General features: G+C 55.6%; 3 protein-coding genes across 3 annotated transcripts; all 3 read right to left on the minus strand.

The window, feature by feature from the left end:
* Positions 1-3,549: 3,549 nt before the first annotated feature.
* On the minus strand, positions 3,550-5,518 carry IRF2BP1 (interferon regulatory factor 2 binding protein 1). Its single transcript, XM_082863348.1, has one exon. It carries the CDS (start codon positions 5,444-5,446, stop codon positions 3,692-3,694), a length of 1,755 nt encoding a protein of 584 aa, XP_082719474.1. The 5' UTR covers positions 5,447-5,518; the 3' UTR covers positions 3,550-3,691.
* A 2,827-nt stretch (positions 5,519-8,345) lies between these two features.
* Positions 8,346-16,025, minus strand: MYPOP (Myb related transcription factor, partner of profilin). The gene is made up of 3 exons (XM_082862016.1): positions 15,984-16,025; positions 14,677-15,227; positions 8,346-9,613 (listed from the first exon to the last, which is right to left on the minus strand). The coding sequence occupies exons 2-3, from the start codon at positions 15,173-15,175 to the stop codon at positions 8,922-8,924; spliced, it is 1,191 nt and encodes a 396-aa protein (XP_082718142.1). The 5' UTR covers positions 15,176-15,227; positions 15,984-16,025; the 3' UTR covers positions 8,346-8,921.
* A 7,178-nt stretch (positions 16,026-23,203) lies between these two features.
* NANOS2 (nanos C2HC-type zinc finger 2) lies at positions 23,204-23,620 on the minus strand (the record flags this gene model as incomplete). The annotated part of the gene is made up of 1 exon (XM_082862463.1): positions 23,204-23,620. The coding sequence occupies one exon, from the start codon at positions 23,618-23,620 to the stop codon at positions 23,204-23,206; it is 417 nt and encodes a 138-aa protein (XP_082718589.1).
* Positions 23,621-24,006: the final 386 nt, after the last annotated feature.

Genomic DNA, 24,006 nt, shown 5'->3' on the forward strand with positions numbered 1-24,006 from the left:
CATCCCTTCCCTCAGTGCTTGAAACCCTCTACTTGTTCCCATTAAAACTAAATCCGCAGTCCTTACCATGGCAGACAGGGCCCCCAACGCTCCCTACCCTACTATCCTTCTGACCTCAATCTTATGACTCTCTCTCATGCCATAGCTGCACTGGTCACCTTGCTTCTGGAATGAACCAAGCTGGCTCTCACCTCAGGGCCTTTGCATGTGCTGCTATCTCCCTAGATTGCCCGTGGCTCACTCACTCACCTCCCTTAGTTTTATCTCAGTTTTTTTAATATAAATTTATTTATTCTATTTTATTTTTGGCTGCGTTGGTTTTTTTTTTTTTTTTTTTTTTTTATTGCTGCACGTGGGCTTTCTCTAGTTGCAGCGTGCGGGCTTCTCACTGCGGTGGCTTCTCCTGCCGTGGAGCGTAGGCTCCAGGCATGCGGACTCAGCAGTTGTGGCGCACGGGGTCAGTTGCTCCGCGGCATGTGGGATCTTCCCGGACCAGGGCCCGAACCCGCGTCCCCCACATCGGCAGGCGGACTCCCAACCACTGAGCCACCAGGGAAGTCCTCATCTCAGTTTTACCTCCCTCTTTTTTTTTTTTGGTCCGGGCCACGTGGCTCATGGGATCTTAGTTTTCCGACCAGGGATCGAACCCACTCCCCCGGCAGTGAGAGCATGGAGTGCTGACCTCTGGACCGCCAGGGAATTCCCCCTACCTCCCTCTTTAAAATACCAGTCTCCATAATTCTCTGTCTCCTTTCCCTGGTTTATTTTTTCTTAGGATTTACCGCCATGGCTGTCACATTTTGTGGGTCTGTATCTCCCACCTGAATGTCAGCTCCATGAGAACAGGGGCTGCACTCTGTTCCCTGCTGTATCCACAGCAGCTACTGCAGGGCTTGTCACACAGTGGATGCTGAATAAACATTTGTTGAAAGAAAGGAGTCCATTAATTTATCCATCCTTTAAACTTGCCAGTGCGGGGCAATGCTGGGGACACAGTGGTGACTGAGACAGCCTTGGCCCTGCCCTTATGGGGCTCACAGTCCAGTCCCCAGACAATAATGATTTAGAATGCTCAGGGCTGGGATAGGGGAGTGGGACCCCAGAAATGGCACCTGACACAGACTGAGGGTCAAGGAGGGCTTCCTGGAGGAGAGGTCAGCTGAGCTGAGAACTGGAGGGTGAGCAGTGAGCCAGGTCCTGTCATGGGGACCAAGTGACTAAGACAGACCCAGCCCTGCCCTTCTTCACAGAGCTCTGTTCTCCCCCTCGGTCTCATAGAACTTTTGAGTCTGAAGACGTCTTAACTCTCTAGTTCTCTGTACCTTTCCCTGATTTCACAGCCTCCCGCCTTCCCTCCCTCTCTCCGCATCTCAGTCTCTCTTCTCTCTCCTTCTGTCTCTATGGTTGGCATTTCCTCAGTGTACCTCAGCTTCTCTTAACCCATCTGGATATTTCTCTAATTTTCCTTTCTGAACGTTTGTCTCTGTTTCTATCTCATCTCCCTCATCTCCGAGCGAGCTCCTTTTCTCTCTCTGGGTCTCTGTCTTCTCTCTCTCAGTGAGCTGGTCTCTTTACATCTCCCTCCCCACCTCTGTCGTCTCCATCTTTCCCTGCGTCTCTCTCTGTGTCTCTGTCTCTCCTTTCATGAAGCCTCTTCACCTACTCACTGATCCCCCAGATCAATCCAGAACCCCTCCACTCTGGCCCCAGCCTGGCACTGAATGAAGAGGGGCTGATCCAGGCCCCTACACCCACACAGTTCAGGCCGCCTGCTCTGTTAATAGTTAACCCAACCTCTATCTAGAATACACACCAGCCAGGCTGGGGGGTGACTCCCCTGGCCCCTACCCACCCACCAGCTGTTCTTAAAGGACCAGGTGTCCTCCACAGCTCTTTAGCCCCCACTGGGGCACAGCGCCCCCGTGTCTGGAGGCCTCTAGCTCTGAGGATGGGGGAGGGGAGCTACCCAGTACTTGGGTCTGCAGAGCTGGGTCAGGAGAGGCCACAAGGTTGCCCAGGAGGGGTACCCAGGCATGGGGCTCCATCCAGCGTCTCCCTTGCTCCTGGCTTATCGCCTGGTATATTTAATCAGGGGTGGTTTTCCCAGCCCTGCCCAGAGCCCAGGCTGGCAGTGCCAGGGGTGACAGAACACCTGAGACCCGGTGGCTGGGGGAGGGGACTCCTCAGTCCGAGAACTGAGGGTCCTCCAGGTGTGGAGGACCAAGCCCTAGAGTCCCTAATATTTGGGAGTTGGGACATGGGGGTCTGCGGGATGTGTGGGAGGGACACCTGGATAACCAAGATGGGTCAGGACGTTAAGGTCTTCCAGATTTAGGTGATATAACATCTGGGTTCCTGAGACCTGGGGCAACCTAGGGTCTCACAGCCGTGTGACAGGGCTGTGCGGTGGCAGGACACACTGTCATTCCCCATCTCTCTGTCCATCCGTTGGCCTTTGCGCCCGGCTTTGCCCCCTTCACGAAATCTCCACCTCAGGGTCGCGGGGGAGGCCGCTGGGGTGCGGGCTGCCTCTTGGGGCCTCCCCCTACCCTTAACCCCTGCTTTGCCGCAGCCGGCTCAGGCCCCGCCCTCTGACGCCAGCGAGCAGGAAGTCCTGGTTAATAATCAGCCCGCCGGGACAGGTGCGGGACAAGGCCGCGCACATCAGAGGCGACCGCGGGGGGGAGGGCCTTTTACCCGGCCAGTCACGGTGTCTTAGGGCGGCCGCCGTTGAGGCTGGTCTCCAGAGATGGGCGCGCAGTTCAGGGCACCACCAGAGGCGAGAAGCAGTCACCTTGTTTCCAGGGAACCTGTTAGTGTACCTCATGAGGTAAATTTCCTCTTTCCTCAGGCAGTCCCTCTAGCAATCTGGCCTAATTCTCTCCGTGCCTAGCAAGAACTCGCGGCCCGTCCCTTCTGGGAAGCCTCCGGATGCCCCTTGACCCTCCCCCTCGGTGGCACTGAGTCCTCCACCTTCGGGGGAGATACAGGGGATGGGCCAGAAGGGAAGGCTAGCTCCCGAGCTTGGCTGTGGCTCCCTCGCAAGAGCCATCCCCTCTCTGAGCCTTAGTTCTGTCATCTGGAAAACGGGCTGATGGCTAGAACGCCTGACTAGTTGGCCAGCATTTATAAAAACAGCCGGGGGGCCCACCTGAGTGAAGGGCGCCACCTGGAGGCTACAAGGCAACGTCCTCTCCCCTGCAGGATCAGTTCGGTCCCAAAGGGGGCGCAGCATCTCACGCAACTAAGGGACCAAGAAGGAAAAAACCCATCTTTCGGTTTATTGAAGGAGGGAGAGGGGATAGGGGAGAGGGGCAATAAAATGCTTTTGCTTCGTTTATAAAGAGCGAGATTTCAGGAGGCCCCTTCTCAAGGAGGGGCGGGGACACCTCTCCTCCAACTACAAGCAGCAGCAAAGCCAAGCCAAGGAGGGGAGAGGGAAACCGGAGGGGTCAAGGGACCCCAAACACCCCCTCGGACAGAAGCCACAAGTTTTCTCCCCCCACCCTCAATGCATCTACCCCAGGGGACCCATCTGGGATAAGGAGCGGACCCATCTGGGATAAGGAAGGGGGTATGTACACAGGCGGGGGAGGCACTGGGCTGGGTGGGAATAATTTATCCGCAGCGGCGGTGGGTGGCGGGGGGGGGGGGGGGGGCGGATGGGCAGTAGACTGGTGGCAGTGGTGGCCTAGGGGTCCCGTTCTTTCTTAACCTTGATGTCTCCAGCAAGGATGGTGGCGATCTCGCCTTGCATGAAGGCCCAGGGGACAGAGGAGCCCACTAGCGGGCACTTGTCTCCACTGGGGCAGTACACCTCCCCAGCAGGACCCTGCGCCTTGATGAACTCCCGTGAGCAGGGAAAGCAAAACTTGTGTCCGGGCACTGAGGGGCACTGGACGAAGTGGGTGTCTTCCAGCCGCTCCCGGCACAGGGTACAGCACAGGGGAGCCCCAGGGGTCGCCCCAGTGCCGCTACCACCCCCGCTAACAGCTTCCGCCCCTGCTGTGGGGCTAACTTCTGCCTCACCGTTTCGGGCCACCAGACGATGCTGGGCTGGAGGCTGGGCCGCAGAGGAGGCTGCGGGGCTGGCGCCCCCTGTGCGCACAGGGCCCCCACCCCCTGCAGGGTCCTTGGGGGAGTGGCCAAGGGCCTCGGCCACGTTCTTCAGGGCGGCGATTGGCGAGGGCACAGCAGGGGTATCAGCGGAGAACGGGCCACCGGGTGCCACCCAGTGCCGCTGCTGCTGCTCCTCGGTGGTCATCTTCCCAGATGCCTCGCCCTCGGGCTCAGGGGACGCCTTGCGACGGCGCGGCGTGGGGGCCAGATTCCGGGATGGGGCTCGTGGGGGTGGGCCACAAAGAGCTGCAGGGGCTGGCTCTGGATACTGCTGGGGCAGGGCCTCGGCGGGAGCTGGCTCGCGGAAGGTGCGGACACCGTCGGTTAGCAGCTCCCCCAGCTGGCGCCACTCCCCTGAACCGTGTCGGCGTTCATACTCGAGGTACTTGAAGCCTGATGAGGCCAGTGCCTTGCCCGGCTCCCGCAGAGCATCATGAAACATCTGGCGAGCCACGGCCAGGACTCCAGCATACACGTTGCCAGAACCACAGGGGTATTCGGTGAAGAGCTTCAGCTCGAACTCGTAGCCTGGCGGGCGGGCAGTAGCATCGAAGGCGAACACCCGTCCCACCAGCCCGTGATCCTTCTTGAACCGGACATTGAAAGGGGCGCAGGCAGACAGCGCCAGCAGCTGTTCCCGCACGGCTTTGGGGCGCCCATGCCATTCCTCTGCCCGGCCCCTCATGGCCTCGTTCAGTTCTGCCAGACAGTCCGCATTCCTCTGCTGCTTCTCCTTCTCGAAATCGGAGCCGAAGGCTGGACGGGCAGGACTCAAGCCGGGTGCCAGCGTCAGACCTCGGCTTCCCAGGCCAGACACCGCAGCTGCCAGCAGCCCGGGGGGCACCAAGCCGGGCATGGAGCCAAGCAGGGCCCTTCGCGCCCCCTCCGCCACAGCCTCCTCGCGGCCCAGTCCATTGGCCAGGCGGGACCCCAGGGTGTACTCCAGGGCGGGCGAGGGCAAGGGGAGGCGGCCCGACGATGTGGCCCTGTCATAGCGGTCCTGGCCTGAGACAGCGCCGCCTGTCCCCGACGGCTGGGGCTGGGCCTGTGGAGGCGGCAACTGAGGCCCCTGTGCCGCGGCGGCTGCCAGGTCCTTAGTGGTCGGGTGCTTGAGGGCCGGGGGCCCCGGCGAGCGGCCCTCGGGGAGCACGTGGCTTCGCTTGAGCTGCCGGGCGGCATCGATGAGCAGCTCGATGCGATCCGCGCCCTCGAAGTTCACGCAGCCGCGGCACACGGCCTCACTGAAGTCCCACACCATGGCCCACGGCATCTTGGGCAGGTCGCACAGGTAGCACCACTGGCGGCGGGAAGCCTGCACGGACGCCATAGCCCCCGCACGCGCGCCTCCGAGCCCCCGCGTTCCACCCGCCGCCGACGTTCGATCCGCGCCGCCAACGTTCGATTCCTGTCCCCGGGACCGCTCGAGCCACGGTCGGGCCTCTGGCTCGGCCTCCCCGCGGATCCAGGCCCGGCCCCCCTTCCCCGCCCCCTGGGCCCTAAGCCTTTTTCCTCACTCCCGCCTCCTCAAAGGCAAGCAGAGGCACGTCGGCGCTCCCGCCGGGTCCGAGCTCCGGGGCGCGGCGCACAGCTCGGGCCCCGCGATAGGCCGCGGGCGCCGCCGCCTCGGGCTCCCGCCGCTCCCGCCACTGCCGCCGCAACTGCCGCCGCAGCCGCCGCCGCCGCCACCGCCGCCTCCACCTCCTTCTGCCCCAGAGGCCGCTACGCAGGGAAAGTTACATAACGCGCCGGCAAAGCCTTCTGGGAAACGTAGTCCCTCCGGGGCCGTTTCTTAAAGGGGACCGCCGGCTGCCGGAGGGTAGGGGCTCACCGCCTCTCCGCTGCGCAACCTTTACCCCTCCTCGCCGGGGGGTCAGGGAGTTTGACTGGCTCCAAGCAGCTCGAGCAAAAAGGTTGGGGACGGGGATGTGATACGAATGATGAGAGCCACCACGTATTCAGAAAGTGTAGCGGGCGGACAAGCTTCCGGACGGCCAGTCTCTGCTCCGACTTGCTTTGCAGCTTTAGACAAGTCTTGCCTTCTCTGAGGCTCAGTTCCCCGCCCTTCAAAGGTGGGCCAATGACCGGTTACGAAGGCAGCAGCTCCTGGGGCGGGGCGGAGGGGCCTTAATTGGACGTTTTCGGGGGTGGGGGGAAGGGAAGCTGTCAATTTAGTGTTGGGCAGGACCGTCCACTTGGCATTTCGTCTTGCCCAGGATCTTGGATATAGGCCTCTGACTGGGGCCAACAAAAGCCGGAGAAAGGAGAGGACTGACGGTCTCAGCCTCAGTTGCTCTATCTGCTAAAAGGAGTGGTCGAGCGCCCCTCTCTTCCAGCTCTGCGGGCGCGCTCTGGTCTCCAAGGGGTTACACTGTCAGTTTCTCCGCCCCCCCCACCCCAACTTCACTACAATTCCCAAAATGCTCTACGGGGCGAACAAACTGACGCACTTCCGCTGTCTAGGAGGTTGGGGGAGGCCTTCCCGATTCCCGCTGGCTGTCCATAACCCCCCCCGCCTCAATTTCTGGGGGATCTTTTCGAGCACCGGGTGAGAGGGTCCTTACACCCTCTAGGGCTCACCAATTTGGGGGGCGGAAAGGAGGCCAGAGATGGCAACATAGTTTCTGGGGAGGGCGAGAGCCAGACCACCTTTCTCCAACCTTGGGTGCTTACTACCTGATAGGCCCAAGCAGGCTTTGGCGACCCCCATGTTTTTTTCTTCCTGGCGATGGAACACTGCAGGGCAGGCTTGGAGAGGGGGCATGTGGAGGAGAGACAGGTCTCCAGCTTCTAACCCACATCAGCCTCTTCCTCTCTCTAGGCCTGGGTCTGTGTTAAGCGCTCAAAAATATTTGAATGACTTGCCAGGGTTGCATTCATTAGTAGTTTTCAAACTAATCAGGGAATGCCTGCCCCCACTCTCCCTCATCCCACTGCAACCATAGCAGGTCTGATTTTATGTTACCCAAATTTCAGTCTCAGCTTCACCATTTTGTTTACCACCTGTATTATTAACATTTTTCTTGAAGTTGACTCCTGTGAATAAAACACTATTTACTTTTGCCTCATCCTAAGCAGTATTATGTGCATGATCATGGGTTTTATGTACTAGGTACATTTTTACAAAATAAAACTACATACACATATAACCACAGAACAGTTAAAAAGGCCATCCACATATCGCCTAAAATTGTCTTTGGGCCATTCTTTAGTAAACAGTAGTTGGAGTCAGGAGTTCTGGCCGGAGGCTGGCTTCAGGTGGACTGGATTGGCCCCTGACAAATTTAGGGCAAGTCCCTAAACTTCTCAAGAAAAAATGGAGACCCCCTAAAATCTGCTTTTCATTGGGTACCTTCAGGTTAAAATGCAAACATGCAAATAAATTCTTAGCATGGCACCTGGCCCAGAAAAGGAGCACCATAAATGAAAGTTGTTTTTAAGCTCCCATTACTTAAAAGATTCAACCTTTCTTCTGTGTTGGGCAATGCTGAGGACACAGCAGTGACTAAGATAGGCTCAGGCCTTGCCCTGACAAGGCTCATCCTGGTGATGGAGGGACATTCAATTTAAATTTACTCAAATGATTACTTAACTGCCTTTCTTTCACAACTGCTGGGGGAAAGGGGGGGGGTGGTCAGGAAAGGCTTTCCTGAGGAGGTGATATTTGAGCTGTGACCTGAAGGATGAAGAGAATGTAGTTGTAGGCAGCAAAGACACCTAAATCTTTATGCCCGTATTACAGATGAGGACAGTGGGGCCCATAGTTACACAGCTGGCCAGGGCAGCACCAGGGGTTGAGCCAGGTCTGAGTCCAGGGTGATGGCTATTAGCTACTTTGCTACCAGGCTCTGCAGCCAGTTTGGGAGTAAAAAAGAGAAGCAGCTCCTCCCTTCACAAAACTATACGGGAAGCAGGCTTTAAATAGATAAGGGCATGTGTTCATTTAGTGACCACAGGATGCTGAGAGAGAATCTAAGAAGCAGACCCACCCTAGCCTGGGGGAAGGAATCCAGGATGTCCTCCCAGAGATGACATTTAGGGTGGTATCCGAAGGATGAAAAAGTAGGAATAAGATTTGAACACAGGACTTGATGGCTTTAAGAAAAAAAAAAAAAGTCTGGAAAACCACCAGCCTCTAAAACTTCGAGGGGGTGTCACCTGCCCATGGAGGGATGAGGCAGGTGTAGGCGTTGGAACTTCAGGCCTGTCTCAGACAGAGCCCCAAGTAATTATATTAAAAATAAGTTTATTGATATCTTGTCACCACTGGGGAGCACAGAGGGGGTTGAGCTCTGGAGGTCAGAGACTGCAACGGGAGGCAGAAGGCTCAACCTACACCAGTGAGAACTCCACCCGCCCCTAGGGTACAGACTGCAATAGCCTCTGCATCCATTTTCTGACTTGTCTTGAAACTCCCACCCGCTCCAAAGTCTGGGTAGGGGAAGTGGGTCAGTTGTCTTCAAGTCAAGGCCAGGAGTTCTGTTAGGGGAGGGGGATGTGCAGGTTCCCTCCGCAACCCACGAAGGGCAATAATAAATAACGTAAAATCCATGGCTTAGAAGTCAGGGTTAAGGAAAGCAGCCAGGCAGACAGCGCTGTACTGATAAGGGCTGGGGGGCCCATCAAGGAGGCCCCCCAGAATCAGGCACTAACTAGTACAGGGAGTAGGGTGCTCGTGCCCCGCAGCAGGGAGCCCGGGTGCAGCTGGGATGGGGAAAGTGCATTGCCCTCCTCCACTGGGCTAAGCTGGGGGGAGGAGGTGCAGGCAGAAGGTGCGCAGACAAGCTTGAACCCCACGGCAGATGTCACGGAGATTTCCACCGCCCCCGCCTCTTCCGTGTAGGGAAACTTTTCCTCCTTTTGTGTGGTGGGGAGTCATGGGGAGGGAGTGGGGCGGGCGGCGGCCGGGGGGCCCCCTCCTCGCTCCTAGGGGCAATGATCACCCCCCTGGCTGCCACCACAGCCCCGTCCACGACTGCAGCCACCACGGACACAGGCTCTGGGGTGACCTCCACCTTGGGGGAGGGGGGGGACAAGACAGGCCTGGGCGGTGGAGGTGGGGGCGGGGGTGGGGGCAGTGGGTCAGCGGGGGTTCCGGGCAGAAGGGGCAGCAGGGCGCTGAGGGCCTCGCTCAGTTGGGCTAGTCCCTGGCGAAGGGTGCCGGCCAGCTCCCGGATGGCGTTGGCAGTCTCCTGCTGGGCCCGCAGGAAGTCCAGGGAGGGGTCTGGGGCCGAGGGTGGAGGCAGTGGAGGGGAGGGGGAGCTGGAAGGCGAGGGTGCCACTTGGACCTGTTGCGGTGGCTCGGGGGGTGGTGGCAGCGGAGGGGCTGGGGGGGGTGGAGACAAGGCCAGGCGGGGCAGCTGGATGGTCTGCAGGGCCGGAGGGGGCGGGGACTCACGCTCCTTGGGTGCCGGGCAGCCCCCTTCCTGAGGATTGCAGGAGGGTCTGGCCCAAGGCTCCGGGCTGCTCGAGCCCCCCTTGCTGTGGGCTGGTGTATCTGTGGAGAGAGAGATGTAGGTAAGATGTGGGGGACCCCTGACGCTGTCATGATTTCCCTTTCCCACCTCCCACCCACCCTGGACCCAAAGGCATCCTTTTCAAACCTAAGTCAGGTCATGCCTTGGAGCAGAAACCCCATGACCCAGGGGAGAGAGACAAAATACTTAACAATAATCTGGTGGCCAACACCAGCCTTAATGGAACAGGGCCTGGAGGCCCCGCCGAGCCAAGCAGCTCTTATCTCATTCAGTGTAAATGCCAACATGCTAGAAGGCTCTGAACCATCCACACCCGCCCCCCCGCCCCCCCTCAGGCAGCACTGCTGGATCCTGGGGAGGCCCCACGGGAGGAGGGCCTGGAGAAGAGGTTGGGTGGCTGGAGTAGGAGAAGGGGGAACTTCTGGAGGTGGGGAGTAGGGGGCTCTCTCCAGTCAGGAGGGCAGGATTTCAGTCTCAACTCTGGTCTGTGCCAGTTTAACCCCAGGCCGGCGGGGCTTCCTCCGCCTCCTCTCACCTGGGATCTCACTCGTGCTCACAGACTTGAAGAGTCTGCATGCAGAGGCGCCCAGGTTTCCGGGCCCAGCCTGAAGCTCTCCCTCTGGCTGTGTACTCGGCATATCCCCTCCAATAATCCCGTCCTATAATGCCTCCAACCCCCTTGCCTGGAGCTGAGCTCCTGGCCCTCCCCCAACCTGCTCCTCCCTCAGCCACCCCATCTCAGATGCTGGCAGCTCCATCCTTCTAGCTGCTCGGGACAAAAACGCACTCTTCTCTCCCAAGGCACCACTCGTGTACAAATACCGTTGGCTCTGCCTTCAAACTAACCCAACATCTGTCCTCCTCCACGGCCCCCACCCTGGTCCAACCACCACCATCTCCCAACCTGGACTATTCACTGGGCTCCCAGCCCACACCCCCGCCCCTTAGAGTCTGTTCTCCACCAGCAGCCTCAGGGGTCCAACTAAAATACACCACAGTTATGCGCTACAGGAAAGTAGCTACTCACAAAGGACCACATGTCATATGATCCATTTACATGCAATGTCCAAAATAGGCAAATCTTACAGAGACAGAAAGTAGATTAGTGGTTGCCTAGGGCTGGGCAGAGATGGGGGAACGAGGCGGGGGGTTGATGGCTAAGAGGTACAGGGTTTCTTTCCGGAGTGATGAAAATGTTCTAAAATTGATTGTAGTGATGGTTGTGCAGCGCTATGAATATACTAAATGCCACTGAATTGTATGCTTTAAATGGGTAGGTTGTATGGTATGAGAATTCTACCTTAATAAAGATGTTAAAAAAATACAAGTGAGATGTCTTTCTCTGTTCAAAAGCCTCCTGTGGCTACTATCTCACCCACAGTAAAAGCAAAGTTTTCAAGGTCCCCACGATGTGCCTCCATTGCCTCCCTAACCTCGTCTCCCACTCCTTCTCTCACTCTCTTTCGTTCACTTGACTGCAGCCAAACTGGCCTCCCTGCAGGGGCTCATACACTTTTTTTTTTTTTAATTTTGGCCACGCCGGGCGGCATGTGGGATCTTAGTTCCCGGATCAGGGATCAAACCCGAGCCCCCTGTGTCGGAAGCACAGAGTCTTAACCACTGGACCACCAGGGAAGTCCTGGGTCCTCATACACTTTAGACCCGCTCCTGCCTCAGGGCCTTTGCACTTTCTGTTCCTTCAGCCTGGAAAGATCTTTCCCCAGACACCTGCTTGGCTCCCTCCCTCACCTCCTCCTTGGAGATACCTTCCTTGGCCCTCCGTCTGAAGCAGCTCTGTCCTTTTCTCTCTCCTAGCCCTACCTGATTTCTTTTATAGCACTTATCTCCACCTGGCATGGGATCGCTCTGTGTTTGTGGTCTGTCTCCTCCTCCTTATGTCAGCTCCATCAGGCAGGGCTTTGTTTTTGTTCACTGCTGTTTACCCAGCGCCTAGAACAATGTCCAGCACAAAATTTTGTCTTTAATGAGAAAAGAACTGTGGCTTCCTGGGAGTCAGTACTGATTGGGCACCAGGCCCCACGTCCTGGCAACAACCCTCCCGCAGCTCCGCAGCACCCACAGGGGACAGTCCAGGCCTCTCTCTAGGGCTGCAAGGCCTCAGCTTTTGCCCCTTTCTATTCTTCTTCCTTGCCTCAGTGCACATCTTGTTCCCTCTTCCAGGATCACTATCCCCCCACACCCCCAGGCTCGAAGGCTGGGGCTCCAGACTCTTTGGGCCAGCCGGCCTGGGCAAGTAAGAGAGGCTGGCAGAGAGACAATAACCAGAGCTAACGGTGGTTGGACACTTCCCTGGCCGACCCTGGGCGCAGTGGCTAAGTTCTCCTATGTTATTTCACCCAGTCCTCCGAGCCAGTCTTTGGGGTACGTGCTATCAGTACTAGCCCATTTTACAGATGAGGTGACTTGAGGCCCAAAGAGGTGTCACAGAGCTGGTGAATGGCAGAAGAGGACTTTGAACCAGGCAGGTTCTGGAGCCTATGCTTTTAACCATTCCTTGGGCTGGGGCTGTGGGCTTGACAGTGGGGTGGCGAGTCTTCTTCATAAAGGGCATGAGAATTCCAGCCACCTGGGAAAATATATGACTTTTCTAGTCTACCGAGTAAAAAGAACAGAAAAGGGGCCCAGCCTTCACGCCCACAGGGCTCACAGGCGTTATGTAAGGACCACTGTGAGAGTTAAAATCATAGTTATTCGCAACCTTTGGGCCTCAGTTTCCCCACCTGTAAATGGATGTGTGTGAACATAGGACCAAGTAACCCTGTAAAGGAATATCTCCCTGAGGGCCCTTACAGGCATTAAGTGAATTACCATGGGCCAGGGCATAGGCCAGTACCTGGCATATAATAAGGTCTCAATGTGGTTGTTACTGTTCTTTCATTCAAATATTAGGTCACAAGATAAATGGTTCTTATCTCTCCTTCCAGTGTCAACAAAGATGCCTCAGGCCGCCCCAGGCCCTGTTCCTGTCCTTCAATCAGAGCAGTTCCTCTTTTAAGAGTTTTACACAGTGGGTAATCTCTGTGTGAGATTCTAATCAAGGACACTTTAAGCACATACCTGCCTCAGGGCCTTTGCACCTGCTGTTTCCTCCAGCTGCAGTACTCTTCCCCCAGACATCTATTTGGCTCAGTCTCTCTATTCAGGTCCTCTGCTCAAATTTCCCCTCTCTACAGAGGCCCCCTTTCCATCACTCACTATCCTCTTAACATGCTTTGTTTTACTTCTTTTAGTTCTTATCACCTCTTTGTATACTCTGCTTTGGGGGATTACTTGTTTGTCGTCTGTCTCCTGTAACTAGAATGTCAGCTTCATAAGGGAAGGAAAATTGTCTTTCTTCAGAGTATTCCCAGCACCTACCACGGTGTCTGCCTCAGAATACGCGCTGAATAAATATCTGTTGAATGAATGAATAAGGGGTTGTACAGCTTTTGAAGTAATAAGTTTGCCATCTCCACGCTCGTTCAATGGGGCCATTTCACAGGTAGAAACACTCAGGTTTGATTCATATTGAATACAGGGGTCCCGAGTGATTGTGTCTTTCTCTGGCTTAAGATACTTTCATGCCTCCCAAATGCCCTCAAGATAAAATCCAAAGTCCTGACCTTTATTTTAAACCACATGTGATCCAATTCTGGCACACCCATTAACTCGTAGTCAATATTAATTGTTTATATATATGTAATCTACTTACATATTTACATATATATGTATGCATATATATGGTATATATCAGGCCATCTAGCCAGTGGTTAAGTGCATGGACGGTGAGTTGGACACGACCTATATTCAAGTTCCAACCCTTCTACTTACTTACTTGCTGTGTGACCTTGGGTGGGTGAATGAACCTCTCAGAAATTCCATGATCCTGAGCTGCCTTGTTGGATATGTGCCCCCTCTTTCTCTAAACCCTTGTATGGCTTCCCATAGTACTTAGAATAAAATTGAACTCCTTATCTCAGCCTAAAGGTCCTGCAAGGTTTGGCTTTTGCTGACCTCTCTGATCTCATCTCGAAACATGTCCTTTCTTTAATCTTTCCACTCTCCCTTCCTCCCCTCCCCTAACTGGGCAGCATCTCTCAGTTTCCTAAACTGGCCAAGCTTTCTTGTCTCCAAGCCACTGTACATGCTGTTCTCCAGGAACACTTTCCTGTCTCTTCTTCATCCTCACTCTTTGCATCTCGGCTCTGATGGTTCCTTCTCCAGGAAGCCCTCCTTGAATTCCCAGTCTGGATCAGATGTCCCCTAGGGACTCTCATAGCCCAGCCCTGCCTGCTTTGAGTCATCACTGTCTATGCATGGGTCTGTCTCCCCCAGTGGACTGTGAGCCCCAGAAGGGCAGGCCTGAGGATGTCTCAGTCACATCTCTGTCCCCGACACTGTCCAGCTCGGGGCAGTTGACTGGGGAATAGCTGTGGAAGAAATAATCATCCAGAGTTAGGGCTGAGTGGGAAGTTTTGTAGTCCACTCACCCCACCTCCTCTACTCAGGGCATGACCTTGGGAAAATTTCCAAACCTCCCTGAGTCTTTGATTTATAAAATGGTGAAACAGTTCATGCTTCACAGCACTGGTAATTATATCAATAGCTAGCAAGGAAGTAATGTACCAAGCAAATTACACATATTAACTCATTTAATCTTCCCAGCAACCCTTTGAGGCGGGGACCATTTTTTATCCCCATTTTACAGATGTAGAAACTGATGTGCAATGACTTATCCCAAATGACACAGTTGAGTGGCAAAGTTGTAACTGGAGCCCAGACTATCTGCCTTCAGAGTCACTCCCCCTACACTACAGTTTAATGAAATCATGGGTGAGCTGATGATCCCATGTGTGGACTCTGGAGCCAAGCCTCCTAGGTCTGGGTTCCATTCCCGACTCCGACCATTACCACACTTTTCTGAGCCTCAGTCTCCACAGGTGTAAAATGGGGATTATAACAGTACCCCCCTTCCCACAGCTATAGGGAGGATCTGATGAACCATATAAAGGGCTTGGAACAGCGCCAGGCACAAAGTAAAATTTCTGTTTGCTTTTGCTGAGGTGATGCTGAAGGAACTCACCTGCCCGTCGGTCCTCCTTGCGGTCCTCAGACAACACACAACGTTGGGCGCAGGCGCTTGGGGCCGGTGGCTGTGAAGAGGCGGCCGCGGAGGGCTGCTCTGCCCCTGCACCAGCTCCTGGCCCCGCCACACCCGGCCCCAGGATGGCAAAAATGGTCTCCTCCTCGGCGGAGAAGGCGTCCTCGGCGGCAGGCCCGGTGCCCTGTGTGGAGTGCGGCACGCGAGCCAGCTTCTCCTTGGTGCGGCGCTTGAAGTCGTTCCAGCGCTTCTGCACCTCCTGGCCAGTGCGCTTCCAGCTGGTGATGCCGTTGATCTTGGCGGCGATGCCGTCCCACACACGCCGCCGCTCGGCCACGCTCACCCGACGGCTCTGAGCGCCGTAGAGCTGTGGGTAGTGGGCGCGCACCTCACGGATCAGGATCTGGTTCTCTTCGAACGAGAAGCGCGGCTTGCGCAGCCGGGTGGTCTCTTCCGCTTCGCCCGCCGCCGCCGAGGCCATGGCGCCCCCCGACGCCGCCGTCCGGCCGCCTGGCGCATGGGGGGCGCCGGCGCTGCGGGCACAGGGCGCACGGCGCTGGCAGGGGTTCAGCGGCCCCGCGCCGCCCGCCCCACCCCGGCCGCCCCGATACCGTCTCCTATGTCCCCGGGGATAGGGGTGGGGGCGAAGGGCGGACGGAGGCGACGGGCAGCGGGGGTCCGTCAGAGTGCCTAATAATAGATGACACCGACTGAGCGCTCATCTTGTGCCTGGCGCGGCGCAAAGTGCCAGGCCATGGAGTTGATGTTAATTGGGTATGGGTATGGAGGAGTGGAGGGAAATGAGGAAAAGCGGAAGGAAGAGGGGGTGTCTGCGGGAGTTAGAGGAGAATTGGGGGCATAGGAGGATGGGAAATGGAAGGAGAATGGGGGTATCTCGGGGGTCAAAGAAGCACGAGGGTGATGGGGATAAGGAGATGTTGAAGAGGAGATGCAGCAGGAAGGGGGGGATCTGGAGCAGAGGAGCGCTCTGGGGGTTCCAGGGCAATGGGACGTCTGTAAGACCAATAAGAGAAGTGGTCCTTAGAGGAGCAGTCCAGAAATAATTGTGAATTGGGGGCTCCTAGGACAGTGGAGAAACTGGGAGAATAAAATATTAGGCATTAGGGTCTGCGGGGATTGTGGGGGCTTTGGGGATTGCCACGAATCAAGGGGAGCCCTGAGGGTTATGAGGGTCCGGGATTAGGAGGGGCCAACTGGGGCTACGGGAGACTCTGGGAAGAGTGAGGGTCACGGAGGGTGGGGACCGAGTTGGGCCGCGGGTCACTCACCGGCGCCGCCGCAGCCCCCGCCTGCCCGTCGGTCAAGACTCGGGCTTCTGCGGCCTCTTCCCTCCCCCTGCCGGCTTTCTCCCTCCCCTTCTGGGCCCCGCCCCCGGCCGCCCCGCGAGCCAAGGCGCAGGCGCACCTAACGCCAGACGGTCCCCCAACGCCCGAACCTCTTGGGTTTCACTCCTCCCGCCAGAGCGCAAGCGCAGAATTGCCCTCCACCGGCCTCCGTAAGCGGGCCGCAGTTGCGCAGGCGCAAGGTTAGCGCAGCGCTCTTTCCCCAGCTCTCTGATGCCACAAGAACGCAAGCTCAAAACCCTCGCACGCATGCGCGCCTTTCTCTCCCCGCTAGCTTTGGTACTCGGACTCCGTCTCTGCGCAGGCGTAGCAATCCTTGGAGGATGAGGGAGAGACCTTGGAGAGTGATGGGACCGAATGGTTTCCTAGCCTTTCGGACCGTCTTCCAGCCCACCCAGCCCTCTAACTATGCCTGTGTCTCTTAGAGGACAGGGAGGGAGACGGTGCTGGAGGGAAGCGGTTCGTTTCCATGACAACTGCGTGGGTTGGGTGGGGAGCGTAACAAAACTGGGTTTGCAGCCCCTTATACCCGCCCCTGCGCGGGGCTGCTCGGGATCTGCCAACTACTACCCGTAGGGGCGGGGCACCCTGGGGATATTCGGCTCCAGGCGGGTGCAGTAACCATAGCAACTCATCTACCTTCCAACCCTACCTGGTGGGACCCGTGTCCACACATGTCACGGCTGGCACGCGGGGAGGGAGATAAGAGGGAGAGCTTTTTGGCTGGTAAGGGGTGATCCTAGCACAGGCATGACTTTAAGCAAATGCATGGAGGCAGGAATGAACCTAGAACACGGGTTCTAGCTGGAAGGTAGGATGATGGAGTTAAGTCTACACTGAGAAATTTGTAGCTTAGCATCCTGCTGGAGTTCTCAAGGTCATTCCACAAACAGTGCTTCATTCATCATTCAAACAAATATTTATTGAGCACCTATTCAATTCTAGGTGCAGTGAATATAGAAGACAAAAATCTGTACGCTCATGGAGCTCACTTTGTAGTTGGGAGAGTGAAACATTTAGCAAAATTAATAAGATATATAGGTGAAAAGGTGATAAGTACCATGAAATAAATGGAAGTAGGCAAAAGGGTTGGGGAGTATGGGGTGTGTGTGTGTGTGTGTGTGTAGTTTTATTTTTTTATTATTTTTTAAAGTAAATTTATTCATTTTTGGCTGCGTTGGGTCTTCGTTGCTGCATGCGGGCTTTCGCTAGTTGTGGTGAGCAGGGGCTACTCTTGTTGAGGTGCACGGGTTTCTCACTGCAGTGGCTTCTCTTGTTGCAGAGCGTGGGCTCTAGGTGCACGGGCTCTAGGTACGCAGGCTCAGTAGTTGTGGCACACGGGCTTAGTTGCTCCGCAGCATGTGGGATCTTCCTGGGACCAGGGCTCAAACCCATGTCCCCTGCGTTGGCAGGCGGATTCTTCACTGCTGCGCCACCAGGGAAGTCCCTGACTCTGGTGTTAACAGTAGCAGAAACTGAGTTTAGGGAGCGAGAGTGGAATCTGGGGCCCAGTGAGGAGGTGACTACAGGGACTCAGGTGAGAGGTCGTGGTGGTGGCTTCAACTAGGGTGGTAGCTGCTGAGGTGAGGTGAAGTGGAATTGGGTAGAGGAAGTGAGAGAAAGAGGAGTTGAAGATGACTCCAGTGACTTTGGCCTGAGTAACGGAAGAATGGAGCTGCCGGAAGCAAAGACGGGCAAAGGGCTGTAAGAGGATCAGGAGTGCAGGTTTGCCCAAGTACAAAGGTGAGGTAGGCAGTTGGATATTTGAGTCTGGGCTTCAGGGGAGAGGTTTCAGTCTTTTTTTTTTTTGCGGCACGCGGGCCTCTCACTGTTGTGGCCTCTCCCGCTGCAGAGCACAGGCTCCGGACGCGCAGGCTCAGCGGCCATGGCTCACGGGCCCAGCTGCTCCGCGGCATGTGGGATCTTCCCGGACCGGGGCACGAACCCGTGTCCCCCTGCATTAACAGGCAGACTCTCAACCACTGCGCCACCAGGGAAGCCTGAGGTTCCAGTCTTAAGATATGAATTTAGTAATTATCAGTGAATAATGACATTTAAGACTGGGAGAGATTGGCAGGGGAGCAAGTCTAGATAGAAAAGAAGTGGGTTTCCCTGGTGGTGCAGTGGTTAAGAATCCGCCTGCCAATACAGAGGACACGGGTTCGAGCCCTGGTCCGGGAAGATCCCACATGCTGCGGAGCAACTAAGCCCATGCGCCACAACTACTGAGCCTGTGCTCTAGAGCCCACGAGCCACAACTGCTGAAGCCCGCCCGCCTAGAGCCTGTGCTCCGCAACAAGAGAAGCCACTGCAATGAGAAGCCCGCGCACCGCAACGAGGAGTAGCCCCCTCTCGCCGCGACTAGAGAAAGCCCCCGTGCAGCAACGAAGACCCAAAGCAGCAAAAAGCAGTATTGTAACAAATTCAATAAAGACTTTAAACATTGTCCACATTAAAAAAAAAAAAAGTCCCATGGCCTTGAGGCTAGACACTCCGATGTAGAGGGCTGGGATCCTCCAAGGAGACTGAGGAGGCACAGTCAGAGAGTGAAAGGAGAACCAGCGCTGTCTGCTGTGCTGGAGGCCAAGTGAGAAGTGCAAATCCAGGAGGAGGGAAGGGTTCATGATGCCAAACGCTGCCTAGAAGTCAAGTCCAATGAGGACTGAGAACTGACCACTGGGGCTAGTGATAAGGAATTCATCAGTAATCCTGGAAGGGGCAATTTTGGTGGTGTGGTGGGGGCAGTAGCTTGATTGGGTGGGTTCAGGAGAGCCTTTAGGGATTGCCAGTGTAGATGATCCTTTCTAGCACAGAAATGGGGTGGTATCTCTCCACGGGATCTCCAGAGGTTTATTTCAGATGGGAGATGTCACAGTATGTTTGTGTGTCCAAAGGGATGATCCAGAAGCGGGGAGACTGGTGCTGCGGAGGAGAGAGGGGAGAATTGCTGGAGCCATGTCCTTGAGTGGGCACAGTGGGTGGGATTCAAGGCACAAGTAGGGGGTGCTCTAAGGGGCATGGGCTGTTCAGCCACAGTAAACGGGGAGGGCATGGAGGCAGGCAGGTGGTGATGTAGTGTCAGGAGCATGTGGATGTTGTCTCCTGGTTCCTTCTGTTGTCTCAGTAGAGTCCGAAGCAAGGTCAGGGTGAGAAGGAGGTGCTGAGGATAGGGGAGAGAGAGGAGAAAGCATGAAACAGTGACTGAATGGCCAGGGAATTGTAGACAAATAGAGCCAATCACTTGAGGTAATTGGATATAAAAGAATGATGAGTCCCGCTGATGGTGTGTTTTTCTCTGTTCATATTTTTCTGAGTGGGAGCAGGTGCAGAGTGGGTGGCAAGCTGACTTCCACCAGGGCTGGGTTTAGATGATCTCCCACCATGTGCTCCATGAAGGGTCAGGGTCCAGGAAGCAGAGGCAGCCCACGCCGGGCCTTATGGGCAAGTTAAGGAGCTTGAATGAGTGAGGATGGGCAGGGTGTGATGTGTGCTTTAGAAAGAACCCCCGCTGTTGTGTGGAGGGTGGATGGGAGGGGGAAAGACTGTGAGCCAGAGTCAAGGGAGAAGTCAGGGGTGGACCAAGGGCAGGGTGGGAGAGACTGGACCAGGGCAGGGATGGTGGGAAGGGTGCAAATGAATTGGAAGACATTTGAGAGGCAGGAGGTACAGAGTGCAGTGACAGAGTGTACAGAGTGCAGTCAGGTTGGGGAGGGAAAGGGAGGTGACACCCAGTTCTCCAGCTCAGGTCCCGGTTGGGGAGATGGGGTCAGTTAGGACATGGTGAGTGTAAGGTTCTCAATGGGTGTTATGGGTTGAACTGTGTCCCCAAGTCCCCCCAAATAATGTTGAAGTCCTAACCCCTACTACTTCAGAATGTGACCTTCTTTGGAAATAGGGTCATTGCAGATGTAATTACTTAAGATGAGGTCATACTGGAGTAGGGTAGGTCCTTCAGCTGACATGACTGGTGTCCTTATAAGAAGAGGAGAGAGACACACAGAGGGAAGACGACAGCTCTGTGAAGACAGAGGCAGAGATGGGAGTGATGATGCCACAAGCCAAGGACCACCTGGGGCCACCAGAAGCTGGAAGACACAAGGATCCTCCCCTAGAGCCTTTGGAGAGAGTGTGGCACTGCCAACAGCTTGATTTCAGATTTCTAGCCTCCAGAACAGTGAGAGAATGCATTTCTGGTGTTTAAGCCGCCCAGTTTATGGTCCTTTGTTATGGTGGCCCTTGGAAATGAATACACTGGGCATCCAGGGGAGGCATCCGCGATGCTGTGACTCCATGAGAGTCTGGGCTGAGGCGGGAGTTGGGTCTAAATCTGGCCTGGAGCTCTGCAGGAGCCTGCAAGTAGGGAGCCATTGGCAGGGGTGTGTGGAGCTCTGCAGGTGCTGGAGGAGATCAAGGTCAGGGTATATTATTACTGCAGCTCCTTTAGTGTCCTCAGCTCTTGTCAGAGCTATGCTGCCACTTAATTAGCTGCTAAATAAATGAAAATTCACTAAAAAATTAATTCCTTCAAAAACAAAAAAAAAACAAAAAAATAAAATTAAATAAAAAAACCAAAAAAAAAACAAAAAAATTAAATTAAAACAAAAACAAAAAAACAAAACTTGATCACTAATTCTCTGTCTTCTCCTCAGAGCCCCAGATCAGGTGTCCGGCAGCCTCCTGGACGCTTTCACCTTGGATGTCCCCAGGGACTTCATATCCTCTACCCCAGACTGACCTCAGCATCTTCCCCCTCACTTCTCCAGTGTAAGATGCACCCTGTCCCCCCGTCGTAATTCTCCCTCCCACCCCAGTCCTGAGTATACCACCCCTTGTTGCTTTCCATAACCGCTGCACACGCTTTGCCAGAGTCCGTCCCTTTATTGAACTATTAAGCTCTCCTCCGTCATCACATGTGAGAGGCCATCAGCTTCCTGCCCGATGCAGCCCCCCACTTTCTCCAGGGCTCAACCTGCCACGTGCGCACACCACAGCTCCGGGCTTAGGGCGTCCCTTTGGGCTATTGTTTGGGGGGGCCTTGGGGATCTCTGTTAAGGGCAGAGCTGCGTTTCTGGAAAAGGACCTGTGAGCAGAGGTCCTTAATGGGAGTCTCTGTTTTTTTCTCTGTGACTACTGTATGTGAGAGTGGAGCCCTCTCACAGATTTCAGAGTCTGAAAATGCACAATGAAGGTCAAATTCTCACCAACGCCGCAAGATTCTGAACTCTCTGCCTGCCCTTTCGCCTCTCTGATCTTCTCTTCGCCTCTCTGATCTTATCTCTTACTCAGCCGGTCTCCTGCTTGTTCTGCAAACACACCAGATTCCATCCCACCTTAGGGCCTTTGAACTCACTGCCATCTCTGCCTGGAATGCCCTCCTGGTTTCCTCAATTTATTTGGACTCTGCTCAAGCGTCACCTCCACAGAAAGACCTCCCCTGACCACACCCCCACGTAAAACAGCCTCTCCTTCACTCTCCATCCCTTTACTCTGACTCCTTTTCCTTCACAGCGCTTATCACCCACCTGACATATTACATATTTATCGCTTGATGGTCACGGCACCCCCATCCCCACTAGAATGTCAGCTCCCCGAGGGCAGGAGTCTTGTCTGCTTTGCTCATCGCTGTACCTGCCAATACCCAGAACAGTGCCTGGCACAAAGTAGGAGCTCAGTAAATATGTGTGGAACAATGGAATAAAAGAAGCCCTGATTTTATATGCAATATTTCGTGCATATGTGCGTTTCCCCGAGGTGGGAGCCATACTTTTTGTCACCTCTCTAATGGAGTCTAAAGTTTAAGGACAACCATAAAGTCGGTCCTGGAAGACCTGGGCTCTAGCAGGCTGGGAGGGGACCCTGGACAGAGCCCTGGGAAGGACAGGGAAAGAGAATCTGGGGTCAAGGTGGAGGCTGGGACTTGGGGACCAGTCCATAGGTGACCTATGTCGGAGGATGTAAGGGGGTCACATGCGTGGGAGGGACCCAGGTCTCCTTCCTGCTCTGCCTCCTGCTTCCCACGTTTTAGGCCAAATTCGGATCTCCCACTCTCCCTCCCCCAGCCTCGCAGGAAATAGACATAGCGATTTCAAAGCCAACCAGAAACACTTTTTATTTACTAGAGCTCAACACCCGTGCCCGGCCCTGAGCCAAAAACCGAACAACTTAAAATCTGACTGGGGCTTCTCTTTGCCCCTAAAATAAAATCTAGGCGGTTGCCATTCCCATCCGGGTATCCACACCTCTTTCCTGTGGGAGCTTCGTTGACTTAACTGTTGGAGGATGAAAAAACGGGAAGAAAAAAAAAGGAACTTTACAAACTATGGTGACTTGGGGGCAGTTGGGAGATGGCGGAGAGACGCTCTCTCGCTGGGGAAAGGACCCATCGGTGATTTGCCGTGTCCGGCACCAGTGCCGTGAAACGGAGTGAACGATGGGAAGAACAACCAGGGGGAGTTCAAGGGTATCGGCTCACTCCAAGGCTCTCCAGCCCCAGATAAGCCTGCGAAGACGTGGTGCCCCTCAGGCGTGCCCCGTCCTTCCCCCAGCTCCTGATGGATAGGCTGCTGAGAGCAGGGAAGGACCCATCTGGCGCTGTCCACGATGAAACGGTGGGTCTGCTGGTGGCTGGAGCAGACGGAGAAGGCTGGTTCAAGTCAGCATCCCATCTTGAAGTTCTTGGGCTGGAAGGTCCAAGCCAGCCTGTTCACAGCTCTCCAAATTCTGAGGGTTGCTCTGAGAGAGCACAGTGGGCTCCTGTAGGTCCAAGAGTCCAAGAATTCTGCAAGGAATGGAACCCTGAGGGCTGAGAAGTCAAAGGGGCAGGGCTAGTGTCCCAGAAGAACTAAAGATCCATGCACCGTGACCCAGAAGGAGCCACAGGGTTGTGTGGTCCAAGGGGCAGGGGTCCTGCTGCACCGAGAATCCACAGAACTGCCAGGACAGAACCCCAGGGGCTGAGAGTTCCAAAGGGCGGGGCTGGCCTGGCTCCCCATAGCCTCCGTTGTTTCAGGATTCAGCAGGGATGGAGTTCTGGGGGTCAGACATTCCAGAGGGCTGGGGGAGTCGGGGAAGTAGGGGAGTCCAGGGACTTGGGAGGATTGAACCAGGAGGGCTGGGGGGTGCAGGGGGTGGGCACTTGATGGCCCTCAGCGCTTGACCTTGCGGCCGGCCGAATTGCGCCCACTGCGGCGGTAGAGAGACTGCTGGCCTCCGTTTAGCGGGCAGTACTTGAGTGTGTGGGCCTGGTCCCCCGTGGCCCCGCACAGGGGACACACATAGTGCCGCAGGATGGGACACACCACCACGCCCTCTGGTGTCTTCAGCTGGTGTGAGGAGTACACGTGGCGAGATTCCCCATTGTGTTTGCAGAAGTTGCACAGGGTGACCAGGCCCCCCCTGGCCCCCTGCCCTCCCTGCCCCTGATCCTGCCCCAGCTGGGGCCCAGGTCCCGGCTCCCCAGTCGCTTGGGCCTCCGGCCCTTGCCCCCGACTCTGGATCAGTGCCAGCACCACCTGGCTCAGGTTGAAGTAGTCCTTCCACATGTCGAAGGGTGGCTGCTGCATGGCATCCAGGTGGAGGTGGTGGGCAGCTGGAGACAGGTGGGCTGGGGGCCCGGGGACAGGAGCAGCAGATGCTTTTCTGGAGCAGAGAGGAATTGCACCCCCTTTTATACTCCCCAAAGACCCTTCTAAGCAAAGGTGGAGCTTAGGATTTAAAGGGCCCAACCCCTTACCCTTGATCCCTTCTGACTTTAATTCCCCATGGAGATCTGGAAGGGGGTCATTTCCCTTGTTGCTGGTCCTTGCTTGGCCTGCAAGGTGCTCTGTGACCTCTGGAAAGACCCTTCTCCCTGGGCCTCAGTTTCCCTATCCATTCAGTAAACGCCATATCTGAAAATTCCCCTAACCCCCATCTTCCCTTACTCCAAGGCTGGGAGTCTGCTGCCCCC

The sequence above is a fragment of the Leucopleurus acutus genome (assembly GCF_964270905.1).
Source record: "Leucopleurus acutus genome assembly, chromosome: 20".
Classification (NCBI taxonomy): Eukaryota; Metazoa; Chordata; class Mammalia; order Artiodactyla; family Delphinidae; genus Leucopleurus; species Leucopleurus acutus.

Coding starts and splice junctions, on each gene's coding strand:
- MYPOP (XM_082862016.1), bottom strand. CDS start 15,175: ATGGCCTCGGCGGCGGCGGGCGAAGCGGAAGAGACCACCCGGCTGCGC. Junction 9,614..14,676: donor CAAGGAGGACCGACGGGCAG/GTGAGTTCCTTC, acceptor CTCTCTCCACAG/ATACACCAGCCCACAGCAAG.
- IRF2BP1 (XM_082863348.1), bottom strand. CDS start 5,446: ATGGCGTCCGTGCAGGCTTCCCGCCGCCAGTGGTGCTACCTGTGCGAC.